This window comes from Pongo pygmaeus, chromosome 3 (genome assembly GCF_028885625.2).
Source record: "Pongo pygmaeus isolate AG05252 chromosome 3, NHGRI_mPonPyg2-v2.0_pri, whole genome shotgun sequence".
NCBI classification, from domain to species: domain Eukaryota; kingdom Metazoa; phylum Chordata; class Mammalia; order Primates; family Hominidae; genus Pongo; species Pongo pygmaeus.
The window spans coordinates 66,231,484-66,247,642 of record NC_072376.2 but is presented as its reverse complement, the minus strand read 5'-3'; the positions used below and the strand labels follow the sequence as shown (position 1 = coordinate 66,247,642).

At 40.4% G+C, this 16,159-nt stretch overlaps 1 protein-coding gene across 6 annotated transcripts in view; it reads left to right on the top strand.

Annotated features, from left to right (window-relative positions):
- Positions 1-16,159, top strand: part of PDGFRA (platelet derived growth factor receptor alpha) — a 63,353-nt gene that overhangs the window by 14,311 nt on the left and 32,883 nt on the right. For all 6 annotated transcript variants that reach the window (XM_054486172.2, XM_054486173.2, XM_063663684.1 and 3 more), the window contains exons 2-5: positions 9,548-9,608; positions 11,872-12,189; positions 14,643-14,903; positions 15,896-16,026. In XM_054486172.2, coding sequence (XP_054342147.2) covers positions 9,560-9,608; positions 11,872-12,189; positions 14,643-14,903; positions 15,896-16,026 — 759 coding nt within the window. In that variant the 5' untranslated portion in view covers positions 9,548-9,559. The remainder of the gene's footprint in view (positions 1-9,547; positions 9,609-11,871; positions 12,190-14,642; positions 14,904-15,895; positions 16,027-16,159) is intronic.

The following is a 16,159-nucleotide window of genomic DNA, read 5'->3' as shown; positions in this document are numbered from 1 at the left end:
TTTTAAAGATCATGGTAAAATAAAAATGTCTTCAAAATTTGGACATGTGGTCCAAATTAGGCAGGTTAGATACTGTTTTTTACCAAACAACATAAACTGCTTCTCTGAGTTTTGATAATTGTTCAACTTACCTGATTTGGAGCATTAGATGCTAGGTAAGGCCTGGGGACATGTGGAGTTAACTATGCCTCCTAGCTATGCTGGAAGGAGACCTTATATGCACTTCTGTCTGGTGTCCTAGGCTCAACACCTGCTACATAATTAAGATCACTTACTTACCAGGTTTTTAATCAAAATGAAATATTGCTAAGAGTTAACATTGTAGCATATGTAATTGAGATTATTGGAGAAACAGTTTTACCTATAAGATATGTAAGGAAAGCAAAATGTGTTTTTGGTAAAAGATTATAGGAAGGCGTGGGAGTATAATTTTTTATTTTGCTTACTTTAGTGGGTTAAAGGATTGTTTTAAGTTTGATAGGAGAAAGCTGAAGCATGAGCAAGTTGTGGAAGGTATATGAAAGATTAACATTTTAAAAGAAATTCTGTGTGTAAACTTTGGCTAAAGTTAAAGGGATATTATTATTATTATTTTTGTAAGTTAAACATTAGGATTAAAAAGCACAACAGAGTTTTCTAGAGCACTGATCTGCTCTGTAACAGAAAATTGTAAAGGGTTATAAAAGGTTTATGAGAATCTTACCTTATGGTCAAACTGATTAAGATTGGGAAGATTTGTCTATAAAGTTTTATTAAGAATTGGGTTTGACATTAATAATACACTAATGCAAAGGTGAAATTTGGCTTTCTCTCTTGAATAAGATTTTCATGTATTATTACAAGATAATGAAAGATTTTTGTTTGCTTTTTAAATAAACTATAGGAAAAATAAGGGAGAGAGAGGTGACAGATCATTTGGAAATCCAAGTCTCCCCTATAACAATGAGTAAAAGTTTTTACCTTTTTGAAATATTTGAGTTATCATTTTGGCTAAATAAATGCTTTATGGTGACCTGGGATTCTATTTTGTAATATCAACTGTTTAAACCTTTTGTATTTGACAAACGTTCCAAACTGAAATTCTAAAGTAAGTCTTTTTCTGACCTGATTAGTCTTTCTTGATATTAGGTCCCCTAAAGTCCAAAAGTGACATATTTGGCTTATTTGGTATATTAAAATCATACAGGATGCACTGTTAAATATAAAATACTATTTGGCTTTCTTTGGACTATACTTATATAAATGTGTTATTGGTATGTGTTCCAAAATTATGCAAAACTCCTATAATTCTGATATGACTTAGTGTACATTATCAGTAATAATTATAGTTCTTATGTTACATTATTGTGTGCTACAGAGTTAACCAAATTTCTTTGTCAATTGCATCTTTAATCGGCTGTCCTAAGACTTTTGTCACCCACAGACAATTGTTGTCTTGTTTTAATCCTTTTCAAAAGGTGGTGGTTTATAATCAGCTATAGGACTCTGATGGGTACTCTAAAAGGCAAGCCTCTGATAACTTTGAAAATTGTGCCATTGGCTGGGCATGGTGGCTCACAACTGTAATCCCAGTACTTTGGGAGGTTGAGGCAGGCAGATCACGTGGGGTCAGGAGTTCAAGACTAGCCTGGCCAGCATGGTGAAATGCCATCTCTACTAAAAATACAAAAATCAGCCGGGCATGGTGGCATGCACCTGTAATCCCAGTTACTCGGGAGGGTGAGGCAGGGGAATCACTTGAACCTGGGAGGCAGAGGTTGCAGTGAGCTGAGATCGCACCATTGCATTCCAGCCTGGGCTACAAGAGGGAAACTCCGTCTCAAAAAAAAAAAAAAAAAAAAAAAATAGAAAAAGAATATTGTGCCATTGAAATAGAAAAGAAAACACAAATAAACTTCCAGGATCCTCATAGAAACTTAATATATTCATAAGGAATGTGGCCCAATATCAGGCAAAACAAGAGTTAACAGCATGGACTAAACTAATAAGAGACCAAAACAATCTTTTAATGACTTTTTGCTTAAAACATTGCACATCCTTTCTGTTTTGCTTTTCAGAGTCAAGAAAACTTTTCCTTTGGAAAGTATTTACTGCTTTTAACAATTGAAAAAAGTATACTACTATAGACAAAATTTGGAGCATATGTCTTTCTTTTTACCTGATTTCTCCAGAATTTGAAAACTATTTGGGAGTATTCTTAACTAATGGCAATATAGTTATTTGCATAAGTGCAGTAAGAATCTTTTCTTTTGTAACAGGACACAATTAAAGAAACTGCTTATTTTATGAAGGCTTTGACTAGAATGGTGTGCTTTCAGATACAGACAGACTGCTTTAAGGGATCAAAGTTGATTTATAGAGCCAATAAAAGCCACTATGGAAAACTGGCCTCATTCCTTGTCTATGCAGTCTCTGTATGGAGTTCCTGACCTGTGGTAAGTGAAGAATGTCACTTTCTGACAGGCCCAGGAGCCCCAAGTTATCTTGGGACATCAAGAAGAAAGGAATGCACCCAACTTATACAGGTATTTGCAGGCACAGATAAATCTGTGGCTGGCTCAAGGCTTTAAGAAGCCTAATGTGAGATTCTTTATAAATTGAAGTTCCATTGAAACCAATTTTAAAAACAGCCTATGTGGCAAATAATTATTTTTGCCGCACTTTATACAAATAATCAGGCCAAATATAATAAGATTAAAACTTTATGGCAAACAAATTTGTCCCACTGTGATTTGTCTTTGGTGAAAATGGAAGGTAGGGAGAGAATTTGTTTCAAAAACTATGATACACCAGTTATTAGATTCTAGTCTCGTCTGTTGTTTTTGAGTTTCTTCTGCAATTTAGGCAGACCCTGCTTATTCCTGAGAATCAACCAGTGATCTATGGCTGTTGCTCAGAAGAAATAAGAGGGATGGCTAACGTAAAGATCTGGATTAGTATTCTAATTCTGGGCATGTATCAGAATTGGCTAGTGACCCCATATCAGCTTGGTTTTAACAATTACCCAGTTTATGGAAAGCCTTCTTATTTAGTTTACCTGGGATAATTGTGCTGATTTTGCTTTACTGTTGTGGAATATATTGCTGTTATCCTCTGTGTAGGAATGCAGGATAAGCTTATTTACCATTTTCTTAAATTGAACACTTATTAATCTTCCAGATTTCACCTTTTGTCAGAACTCAGAGTTATGATTTGCCCTCACTGTACTGACAACAGGCTCTGGTAGGGTGCAGAGGTCCTGGTAAACACACCCTCTGCTGGAAAACAGGGAGAAGTTTCCATCAGCGTAAACCTGCACTTGGGTTGCCTGGGCTGAAGTTAGGAGACTGAGTAGAACATTTGCTGCAGAAAAAAAAGAAGATGTGTAATTTTCACAGTTAGAATTAACTTAGGAGAGCTGAAATTAACTGAGCCTCGGAAATCTGAATGTTGAAGTCACCAGTGGCTTTTGGGACTGTGAGAGAGTCTCCTGTGGTCTTTAATCATGTGTGGGTGGGGTGAAATTCAATATTCAGTGGTTCTGCAACGGGATGCGCTGTGCAATTGGTGATTGAGAAGCCAACTCTCTGGCTTTAGGAGAAGAATGTCTTGCTGTTAGTCCTTCTGGAAATAGAGCCTTGCATTGCCTGCTGTCTGTTTACACTACCTTTGCACATTGCCTTTAGTTATAGAGTCATGTCCAATGGCTCTTTACTTCTGTTTGCAGGGCAGGAGATGGCACCCTGTTAAAGAGAAAGGATAGTAGCTGCAAAATCATTTGTTTCTCTGTTTCTGTGACTGTATATATTGGCTCATCTTTGAATAGTCTTTATAGCCACACCAGGCTGGAGGTAACAGGGTCATGGGAGTGGACTGCTGGTGTGGGCTGAATGAGAGTTCAGATCCATGTCTCCAAGAGGTAGGAAGTGCAGGGCAAGTCATGTGGCTTCTAGGGCATCCCTCACCTTCTTAGTTAAGGAGAAGTTGAAGTAGTCATTCTGAAATATTATGGGAGTCTGCAGAAAAAGTAATGGAAACCAAAGCACTTTCCATTAAACTCCATAATTTAGTCCTTACAATAATGCCATAGGGCAAGCAACCAGTCAGACCTTACTAGTCGTGCTTCCTAGAAGAAGAGACTGAGGTTCAGAGAGTGGGACAGAGTGTCAGATTTGGGATCAGTGGCTAGTCCAATGTGATTTCCATCCTTTCTTCTGAGAGAAAGCGTAAGAAGGCTAAGAGGATGGCGGAAAAGCACAAGTCACCCGCCTGAGAGTCAACAGAGCAGGGGTCTCTTTCTCAGTTTGTTTCTCTAAGTTATGGCAAATGCTTTTTGAGCTGTGATTATTGAGAATGGGGGCTGAAGTTCAACACATAGCTGGCATGAGAGAAGTAATTATGATTGAAGAAAAGATCTAGATGAAATCCATTGTTCTTTTCTGTAAAGGGGTTGTTATCCCTGATTCTTTTTTTCTTTTATCTTTTTTAGATGGAGCCTTGCTCTGTCGCCCAGGCTGGAGTGCAGTGGTGTGATCTTGGCTCACTGCAACCTCTGCCTCCTGGGTTCAAGTGATTCTCATGCCTCAGCCTTTCCAGTAGCTGGAACTACAGGAGTGTGCCACCATGCCCGGCTAATGTTTGTGTTTTTAGTAGAGGTGGAGTTTCACCATGTTGGCCAGGCTGGTCTTGAACTCCTGACCTCAAGTGATTCACCCACCTTGGCCTCCCAAAGTCCTGGAATTACAAGAGTGAGCCATTGTGCCTGGCCTGTTCTCACTGAATCTTATAGTGCCATGTTTCTCAGAATTTGTAGCTTCAATTACTTATATTTGTGCACCTGACTTTTAGGTGAGCTCCAGAATAGCATTACTAATTAAGAATGAGCATTTAGAGTAGAAAAAGTGGCAGGAACAGCAAGACTCACTCCCAGAGAGCCTCACTACAGGTCTAATAGGTGAGGAAAGTCCCCATCTTTCCCATTTTTCTTCATTACCTCCCTGTGGGGCAAGCACTGCCGTTATGCATGAGTAAACTGTCTGAGTTATAGATAAGTAATGACATGAAACTTCACAAACAGGGCTAGATTTCTACCCAGGGAACCGCTGTTATCAGAGAAGGGAGTTTGGAATCTTAAGCAACAAACACATGTTGATTCTCAGTATTTGCCTCCTGATGGCTTGCTCAGAGGGCCTGTTTTCATTGCCCACTTTATATGTCAGTAAATAATCTTCCCTGGCAGTGGGTCCACCATGTCTGGATGCACACAGGGAAATCTGGTGGGGTCTGGCCAGGGAAAAACACTCCTCAGGTTTTGCAGGAAAAGCAGTGAACCCTTCTTTTAAGCTCGAGAATGCTTTAAAGATGCATCATTGGCAAGCCTTGCCAAAGAAATACGGGATCTAAATGTGATAAAAGCCACGACGACATCAAGCTGGCTCTGGAGGTCTCTTTTGATGTTTGCTGAGTGGATTGTCAGTGGGAGGCTGATATTTACATGTACAAGCACACAAGCGTTACTGCTAATTGTGGTAAATCAGGCTGGCCAGCGTGGCTCTGGATCCCACTGTGCCTAACACCAGCCCTGCATCCCAGGCACATGCCAGACTCCTCAGAAGCAATCAGCCAGCCAGCATTGTGTGAATTGCATTTGGGTTCACAGCACTGTAATTGTCCTTCTCCTGCTATGAGGAGCAGAGAAGGAAAATGGGAGGGAGGGGTGTGTAATTTGCCCTAGGAAATTATGGGGGAGGGACAGGCACGGGGGGCGTGACATGGCTAAAACACTGACCTTCCCTTGAGAGAGACCATATGGTGAAGTGGAGAGGGCACAGCTTTTGCATCACACAGGCCTTGTATTAGAATTTTGGCTCTGACACCAGCTGTGTGATCTTGGGTCATTTGCAAAACCTCTCTGAGCCTCAACTGCCCCTTCTTAAAATCAACTCTAAGTAACCACAGGGTTATTCTTCAGAAACACAGCATGCACATGCAAACTTTGGCTTAGTAAATAATGATTTCTTTTTGTTCTATCTACTCCATGCTCCTTTCCCATTAGAAGCTTGCTACCTTTCACTCTGTGTTTTCTTCCTCTCCCATTTTCCTGGTGGCATTCAATAAAGCAGAATTCTGATTCCTGCAATGTAGGCCACCTTAGAGCAAAATACATGATCAGACACCACTAAATTAGGCTATTATCTACTGGATCCTGTCTAACCAACCCAAACCCAAATCAGGCTAAATACAGGAATACATGAAAACACTGAATTTCTCCCCTTTCTTTCTTTTTTTTTTTTTTTTTTTGAGACGGAGTCTTGCTCTGTCGCCCAGGCTGGAGTGCAGTGGCATGATCTCGGCTCACTGCAACTTCCGCCTCCTGGGTTCACACCATTCTCCTGCCTCAGCCTCCCGAGTAGCGGGGACTACAGGTGCCCGCCACCACGCCTGGCTAATTTTTTGTATTTTTAGTAGAGATAAGGTTTCACCGTGTTAGCCAGGATGGTCTCGATCTTCTGACCTCATGATCTGCCTACCTCAGCCTCCCAAAGTGCTGGGATTACAGGCGTGAGCCACTGCGCCCTTCCCTCCTTTTTTTTTTTTTTTTTAAAACAACAACAACAACAACAACAACAAACAGTTTGTTCAGTAATTATGTATATGTATTTTAGCTTCCAAAGTCAGTGATGGAACAAATTGAGTCCTATTAGGCCCACTCCGTTGCATGAGTTAGCATCAGAAGAGGTCAAACCAGAGTGACTTCATCTTGAATATGGGCTAGGTAAGAGGAGGATGAGGCCTGCTGGGCTGCATTCCCAGGAGGTTAGGCATTTGTAGTCACAGGATGGATAGGAGTTGGGTAGGAATGGTTTCACAAGATATAGGTCATAAAGACCCCAGGATGCAGGCTGGGTGTGGTGCCTTATGCCTGTAATCCCAGTACTTTGGGAGGCCAAAGCAGGAGGATTGCTTAATCCTAGGAGTTCAAGACCAGCTTGGGCAACATAGTGAGACCTCATCTCTACAAATAATATTTATTTTATTTTATTTTATTTTTTGTGATGGAGTCTTGCTCTGTCACCCAGGCTGGAGTGCAGTGGCACGATCTTGGCTCACTGCAACCTCTACCTCGTGGGTTCAAGCGATTCTCCTGTCTCAGCCTCCCGAGTAGCTGGAATTACAGGGGCACACCACCACGCCCGGCTAATTTTTTTGTATTTTTAGTAGAGATGGAGTTTCACCGTGTTGGCCAGGCTGGTCTTGAACTCCTGACCTCAGGTGATCCACCCGCCTTGGCCTCCCAAAGTGCTGGGATTACAGGCATTAGCCACCGTGCCCAGCCTCTACAAATAATTTTTGTTTTTTTTTTTTTGAGATGGAGTCTCAGTTTGTCACCCAGATTGGAGTGCAATGGCACGATTTCGGCTCACTGCAGCCTCTTCCTCCCTGGTTCAAGCGATTCTCCTTACAAATAATTTTTTAAATATGAGCTGGGTGTGGTGGTTTCACAAGACACAGGTGATAAAGACCCCAGGATGCGGGCCAGGTGTGGTGGCTTATGCCTGTAATCCCAGCACTTTGGGAGGCCAAGGCAGGAGGATTGCTTAAGCCTAGGAGTTCAAGACTAGCCTGGACAACATAGTGAGACCTCATCTCTACAAATAATTTTTTAAAAATGAGCTGAGTGTGGTGGTGCAGGCCTGTAGTCCCAGCTCTTGGACTGGGCATGGGGGTCAGCTCAGGTGCGAGGATTGCTTGAGCCCAGGAGTTCAAGGATACAGTGAACTATGATTGTGCTAGTACACTCCAGCCTGGGCAACAGTGCAAGACCCTGTTTCATAAATAAATTTAAAAACCCCAAAAACCCAGGATGCAATGAAGAAGGAAGCCCAAACCCACCAAAACCAAGATGGTGATGAAAGTGACCTCTCGTCATCCTTACTACCCATTATATGCTAAATTATAATGCATTAGCATGCTAAAAGATACCACCAGTACCATGACAGTTTGCAAATGTTGTATTAATGACAGGAAGTTACCCTATATGGTGGAATAAGGAAGGAAACTTCAGTTCTGGGAATTTCCTCCCTGTTTCTGGGAAAATCATGAATAATGCACCCTTTGTTTAGCATATAATCAAGAAATAACCATAAGTATACTCAGTTAAGCAGTGTGCCTGTTCTGCCTATGGAGTAGCCACCCTTTTTAATTCCTTTACTTTCTTGATAAATTTGCTTGAATTTCTTCCTGGGTAAAGCCAAGAACCCATGTGGCCTCCCATGGTGATCTCCAATTTTGGGATTCACCCTGTGACATTAGGAGCAACTTAGGGATCCAGTGCATCCCAGGCCAAGACTAATGTGGTGATTTTTGGGGGGTTATGTTAAAACTGGGGGCTCTGCCCAGGCCCCTCAGCGTGGCTTCTTGAGTCAATACCTGGGTACTTACTGGCCCTAGTGCCTACAAGTTCATTCACAGTTCCTTCTCACTGACTTCACCAGTGACCGCTATCAGTGACTTCAAGGGAGAAATGAGGGGGGAGATAAAATAAAGTGAATGGGGAAGAGAAAAAGAAGAGAGGTCTTTTCGCAGTTTGCCAGAATAGTCCCTTCAGTGGTTTTACCCCAAGTGCAACAGGGGCCCCCTTTTAATTTCTTTCTCTCTTTTAATTTTCTTTTCCCTTCCCTCCTTTCTTTTTGCCCATTTTTTGCCTTATTTGTGTCTCACTCAATTTCCATCTTTTTCTCTACTTCGTCATTCCCAGATTTGGCTGTAGAAAATTAGAAAGTTCTTGAACTTGGTTTGCACGGGTGCTTTTACTTTAACATGAAAATGAATGATCAGCCTCCTTCTAATTTTATCCTAGTCTACTGCATCCCTCCTACTCCCTGCACAGGAATTTAGTTGCACTTATCTCTCCCACTTTCTCTCCCTTCTTCACTTTCTCTATTGCTCCTCCTTTCATGCCTGTACCTGGTTTTCCATGCCCTGTTTAGCCTGGCTTGGGATCCAGCAGGTTCTCCAAGGGTTCCTGCAAGAACCCTGGCTGGGTGCCCAGGTCTGAGCCTGGTATGTGCCTCAGTATCACAAAGTTCCTCCTGTAAATGACATCCATTGTTGGAAGTTTCAGAAATTCTAGGTCAAAATGGCACTTAAATATTAAGGTATTTACTCCAACCCAAGCAACTTTTCTAAAAGTTGTAGAGGGTGTGACCTCTTTATTAATTGAAACGTGAAAATCAGCTCTAGTTTGGAAGCTGAGAAAAAAAATATATATATATATTTATTTCTTTGTTGTTTGAATTCTTAATATAAATGGTTTAAAGGACCATTGAAAACTGCATGCAATCACGGAAGGTTTTGGCTTCAGGCAGCTCCCGTCATGATCTTGGGGCCCCATTGATTCTTTCATCTTTCAGGCGTCTTACTGTTTGAACCTTAAATTTTAACCTGGGACATGTTTGACTAAAATGATGCTGTTAATATTTTCTATTGTGCAAAACACAAAGAGAACTAGGCTCCAGGGTTGTTTCTATTTGCTAATGCTCTTTCTGTTGACTTTTGACTTTTCTAGTTTCCCAGAGCTATGGGGACTTCCCATCCGGCGTTCCTGGTCTTAGGCTGTCTTCTCACAGGTACGGAGCCCAGTCCTCTCTGAGTTCCTTGTTTGGGTGTCTCGTTTTCTAAGCTTTGTGCTGCATGGGTTTATTACCAGTACTCTGCATACACAGTCCAAAAGAGTGAAAAGAAATAGAAAACTATAGTACATTATCCAGAATGACCACAAACCTTCAGTTCCCTTTGCTGTATTGCACTTACTCCATTTCAAAAGGAATGCTCTCCAGTGGCAGTTTTAGTACATATATAATGTTGGCATTGAAATGTTGTTAGTAATAATGTCTAAATTTACTTACTACTCTCTTCCTTTTCCTAGGACAAGGCTTCTATTAGAGCTGGATTAGATAAATTCAGGAATGGTCAGCTGTGGGAGGTGGCACATCTGTCGTCCCAGCTCCTTGAGCAGCTGAGGTGGGAGGATACCTTAAGGCCAGGAGTTCAAGGTTGCAGTGCACTGTGATTATGCCTGTGACTAGCCACCACACTCCAGAAACATAGCAAGACCTCATTTTAAAAAAATGTTCAAAGGAAATAAATAATAGAAAATTCTTGCCCAAGAAATCATACTTGTCTTAAATCATAACTCTCTTGATGAAAGATGCTTACATTGCTTCCAAATCTCAGAGTCAACTTTATCTTCTCTAGGAATCAAATTGATAGATGAATGTTTGGCTCTTGAAAAATCTTAAAAACTTTCCCACCAAAAGGATCATTGGGGTAATTTGTTGAAGTGTGTATTGGACTGTCTTAGTTTTCCTCCAGATATTTATGCACTGCAGATGTTCGCCATGAAACCAGTGCTCTTCTATTCTGAGGAGTTAGCTCAGCCCGTTAGTGTCTTTGTCTTACCTATTTGGATATGGTAGAATTGAGCAAGACCAGAGATTCAACAGTTCTAAGCTCCACTAAGTATACCCCATCTACAGAGTAATAGGTGATCCAGATGTACTTACAAATCCTATCTTAACAAGCTTTAGGAATTATAGTGGTCATATATTGAAGTTGGGTGGGAGTCTCACACCAGGTTCCAAGGGAGATTACAAATCATTAATTAATAATTAAGTCATAATATCTCTTCTGTCAGTCTTAGGTTTCTTGTTTTCTAAGTTCTGTGCTCCATGGGTTTATTATCTGTACTCTGCTTACACAGTCCAAAAGAGTGAAAAGAAATAGAAAACTACAGGACGTTATCCAGAATGACCACAAACCTTCAGTTCCTTTGCTGCACTGCACTTACTCTGTTTCAAAAGGAATAAGTGCAATTTCAGTCTAAATAAGCGAGACTGAAATTTGAGCTTCAAAGATGAACTTAGAGTTTTCACTCTTGGGTTTTACTTACCAATTGTGAATTAAAATCCATATCATCTGGCACCACTGCACTCCACCCTGGGTGACAGAGCAAGACTCCATCTCATAAAAATAAATACATAAATAAACAAATAAATAAATCCACATCATCCTGCTTTGGCCCTGGAAGTCATGAGGGAGAGATGGCATGCCCGAGGGCTATAAGAAATGGAAGATGTGGAATTATTGAGCACAGATGTGCTTTGTGTTTTGTTCAGTCCATGTCCTTGCCTCCATTCTCATTCCATGTGGGTTTTTTTTTTTTGAGACAGGGTCTCTTGCTTTATTGCCCAGTCTGGAATGCAGAGGCTCACTGCAGCCTCAATCTCCTGGGCTTCAGTGATCCTCCCACCTCAGCCTCCGGAGTAGCTAGGACTACAGGTGTACACCAGCACACCTGGCTAATTTTTTTATTTTTTTATTTTTTGTGGAGACCAGGTCTCACTACGTTGCCCAGGCTGGTCTCGAACTCCTGAGCTCAAGCGATCCTCCCACTTCCACCTCACAAAGTGCTGGGATTATAGACATGAGCCTCTGCACCCCAGCCTCATCTCATTTTAACTAAAGGAAACCTTTGCAGTAACTGTGAACCATAAAGAACCCATATGTGCTTGAGCCCGTGCCATCTTGGGATATTTTATGGTTACACATAAGAGTCTGAGATATGGAATTGGAATCAGACATCCTCTGTCTCTTTGAGTGTTTGGAGGGGTGAATCTAGTGGGGCTTGGTGGAGCTATTTGGAACATTTGCTGCTTTCAGCAGATGCAGTGGCTGTTATAATGGGGGAGCTTTCATGGGCATCCAGGCTAACGGATTTTTGTGTAGAAATGGTCATTGTTGATCTAAGCTGCTACTGTTGCTTCTCTCAGTTATCGGGATGAGACTGTCCTTTCTGACTGCATCCTATTCAGAGCGTGCTTCCTTTTGCAGGGATGAGCCTAATCCTCTGCCAGCTTTCATTACCCTCTATCCTTCCAAATGAAAATGAAAAGGTTGTGCAGCTGAATTCATCCTTTTCTCTGAGATGCTTTGGGGAGAATGAAGTGAGCTGGCAGTACCCCATGTCTGAAGAAGAGAACTCCAATGTGGAAATCAGAAATGAAGAAAACAACAGTGGCCTTTTTGTGACGGTCTTGGAAGTGAGCAGTGCCTCGGCGGCCCACACAGGGTTGTACACTTGCTATTACAACCACACTCAGACAGAAGAGAATGAGCTTGAAGGCAGGCACATTTACATCTATGTGCCAGGTGAGTTGGCTGGGTCCCCAAGACCAAGCTTCTTCTCTTCCTGTCTCTCCTGTTAAATGTACTAAGGTTTTAAACATATATATAAATAATTAATATTTATTGCGGGAAGTTTGAAAAATGTAAGCGAACACACACAAAAATCATTTGTAATATTATCAAAAAATATTCATTGTTAGCATTTCAGAGCTGTATTAAGTTTGGAAGGTCATCTTTGTTATGACATGTCCTGTATTGATACTGTATAAACAATCTGAAATATACTCATCTCTATTCAGTTCATTCAAGTTGCACACATACTCACAGTGTGTCCAGCACTGGGCTAAGTGTTGAGTACACAAAAATTAATAGGTAAGCCCTGTCTTGGAGTTGCTGATAGTTCATTATAATATCTTCCAAATAAACACTCGATTTTTCAGATTCACTATCAAGATACATTTATTCTCGGAGAGTTGGAAGGAATTTTCTTTTTCCTTTTAAAAAAGTTACATATATATGTACATATATATTATATATATTATATATGTATATATACACATATATAATATATTATATATAACATATATGTATATAATATATTATATATAACATATATGTATATAATATATATACACATATAATATATATGTATGTATATAATATATATACACATATATAATATATGTATATATATAATATATACATACATATATATTATATATATACATATATAAATATATATATTTTTTGGTAACAGGGTCTCACTCTGTTGCCCAGGCTGGAATGCAGTGGCATGATCATCATAGCTTACTGCAATCTCAACTCCCCTGGTTCAAGTGATCCTCCCACTTCAGCCTCCCCAGTAGCTGGGATTACAGGCATGCATCACCATGCCCAGCTAATTTTTATATTAGTTGAGACAGGGGTTTCACCATATTGACCAGGCTGGTCTTGAACTCCTGACCTTAAGTGATCTACCTGCTTCAGCCTCCCAAAATGCTGGGATTACAGGTGTGAGCCACTGTGCCCGAATTTTTATTTTTATTTTTGTAGAGATGGGGTTTCACTGTGTTGCCCAGGCTGGTCTCAAATTCCTGGGCTCAAGTGATCCACACCCACCTCAGCCTCCCAAAGTTCTGGGATTACAGGCACGAGCCACTGGGCCTGGCCTACTCCTGCATTTTAATTAAAAGGACAAAAGGGTCGAGCACAAGTGATGGCAATTTCAGTATGCAGTTGGGTAAATTAAAAAGGACTATGGCTAGAATCCTTGGTTTTAGAACAAAACATAAACTGTTTACGATTCTTGCTATCCTTGCTGTTTTGGCATAGGTGTGTCTTCCTACCTTTCTGCCTTTTCTTTTTCAGTTTTTAATGGTCTCCTCTTCCTACCCGCTATAACTACAGGTGTCCCCAGGGATCTAGACCCTCTTTACTTCTTTCATGATACTCTTATTCATATGAACCTTCCTTCTTAACAATTAAAAAAAAACAAAAAAACTTTGTTTTGAAAAGGGAAGGTATTTAGAATGTCACTCCAACTTCATTCACACTTAGATTCCTTCAGGAAAATCCTCTAGGTGTGGAGGGATTTTCCCCTGCTGTGAAGAGAATGGTAGGAATGTGAATGTGTTAAAGGCACACGAGTCCCTGAAGTTTTAATCCGTGTAAGATTGTCCAAAAATTCTTCTTGTTACAGCACAGACGCCATCCAAGTAGCCCCTGCATCGCTGTCTGACAGAGATCTTTTTATTCGCAATAATGGAGATTTAGGGGCCCTTTCTGCAGCTGATGTTTGAGACTCTTAGAACTTCTTACCACCGTAGCTTAAGTAGCTGTTTTTCTTTTGGAAAGGAAATTCTCAGCCTCCTTCTCCCTCTCCTTCTTTAAATTTTATGTATTTCTCAAAGGATTACTTTTTAATAAACAGATTTCTGTGCTACTTTTCAATCATACTGACTATAGGTGATGAGTTTTTAAAAGCATTTCATAATAAAACTAGAAATATTTTTTCCTGTTTTAAACAGAGTTGGACTCTATTATTTTATTGTTCATTTTTGTTTTTAGTTGTTTAAATTTTGATTTAGATTCCTGGTTAGTATTTATTTATTTATTTGTAGAGACAGGGTCTCTCTATGTTGCCCAGGCTGGTCTCAAACTCCTGAACACAAGCAACCCTCCCACCTTGGCTTCCCAAAGTGCTGGGATTACAGGCATGAGCCACAACTCCTGTCCAGTATTGATATTTATCATCAGTATTATCCATCAGGAGACAGGCAATTTGGTATTATTCATACTTAAAAATCACTTTGTGGCTGTCATGATAACTAATGCCAGTGGGGCACTTCTTCTGGATATATGTGTAAAGGTGAACTTCATACCTAATATCAATAATGCCAGTGGGATAGTTTTTCTGGATTTATGTGTAAAGGTGAAATTAATGTCTGATAGAGTCTTCATTCTTTTTTAAACCACAGACCCAGATGTAGCCTTTGTACCTCTAGGAATGACGGATTATTTAGTCATCGTGGAGGATGATGATTCTGCCATCATACCTTGTCGCACAACTGATCCCGAGACTCCTGTAACCTTACACAACAGTGAGGGAGTGGTACCTGCCTCCTACGACAGCAGACAGGGCTTTAATGGGACCTTCACTGTAGGGCCCTATATCTGTGAGGCCACCGTCAAAGGAAAGAAGTTCCAGACCATCCCATTTAACGTTTATGCTTTAAAAGGTACTTGTATCATCTCCTTCCTTCTTTAAATAAGAGTAACAGGCAAAATCATCAGGTGCATGTAGGATTTTTTTTTTTTTTTTTTAAATCATCATCACTGGTGATCCTAAATTCTGATTTGGGGATTTAGGACCCCAGCTAATACAATGTCTGTGGCTATAATAATAAGCTTAAAATTACTAAAGGCCAAAGCTTGATTACCCATGCAAGATTTCATGTTTCATCAGTTGACTTCAAAATACCGTAAGGAATTCTTTTCTTACATAAGCCTCTTACTTTCATTCAAATTCCTGACTATGGCAGCCCTAAAAACAAACATACACCCAGGGGGTTAGATGCCTAGATTAATTTCAGTAACTTAAGAAAAGTGATTTGAAGAAAGTAGTTTAGACTTCAACCGTTTGATGTCCGCAGTTAGTACGCTTGGGGAAGTATAATACATGCTGAGGTCAACAGATATTTCCTGAACACTATTCTACGTGGAGGAATGGGTAGCAGCAAGAGTACACTGTTTTAAAATCAGAGCACAGCTAATTTTGTGCCAGGCACCGTGCTAGGTTCTGGGAAAGTACTGAGAATAACTGAGGAGCAGAGTGGAAGAGAAGAGAAGAAACAATTGGATAGAAACAAAGTGTCTAGAGCAGTGTGGATCAGCAAAGGTTGGTTGATTAAATGAATAAATTTATTAGTCAAGGAGATCGCAGACGAGTATAACCATAACTAACCCACTGCTGAGGAATGCGGTGTTCTATTTGATTGGAATTTATTTTTATTGTTATTATTTTGTAATTCTGTATTATAACTTATGCCTAATTGTTGTACACCATTTCACAATCAAGCCTTGTGAGATTTTCCAAATTTTATCTTGATCAAACTGGTTTGCAAATTATTTTTCAGGGTTTTCTTAAAAAAAAAAAAAACAACACCCAAACTTTTTAAGATCCTGGCTGTCCTGTGGATTTTTAGGCCCTTGTATTTGTTCTTTTTTATAGCAACATCAGAGCTGGATCTAGAAATGGAAGCTCTTAAAACCGTGTATAAGTCAGGGGAAACGATTGTGGTCACCTGTGCTGTTTTTAACAATGAGGTGGTTGACCTTCAATGGACTTACCCTGGAGAAGTGGTAGGTACCCTCAAAACGTGCAATGGCTTGGAGCAGAACAGCAGGGCTCAGAAGACCTGCATTTGAGCTTGGTCTGTCACTGATGGGCACATCACTGAGTTTCTCTAGACCTTAGCTTCCCACCTCTGTGATG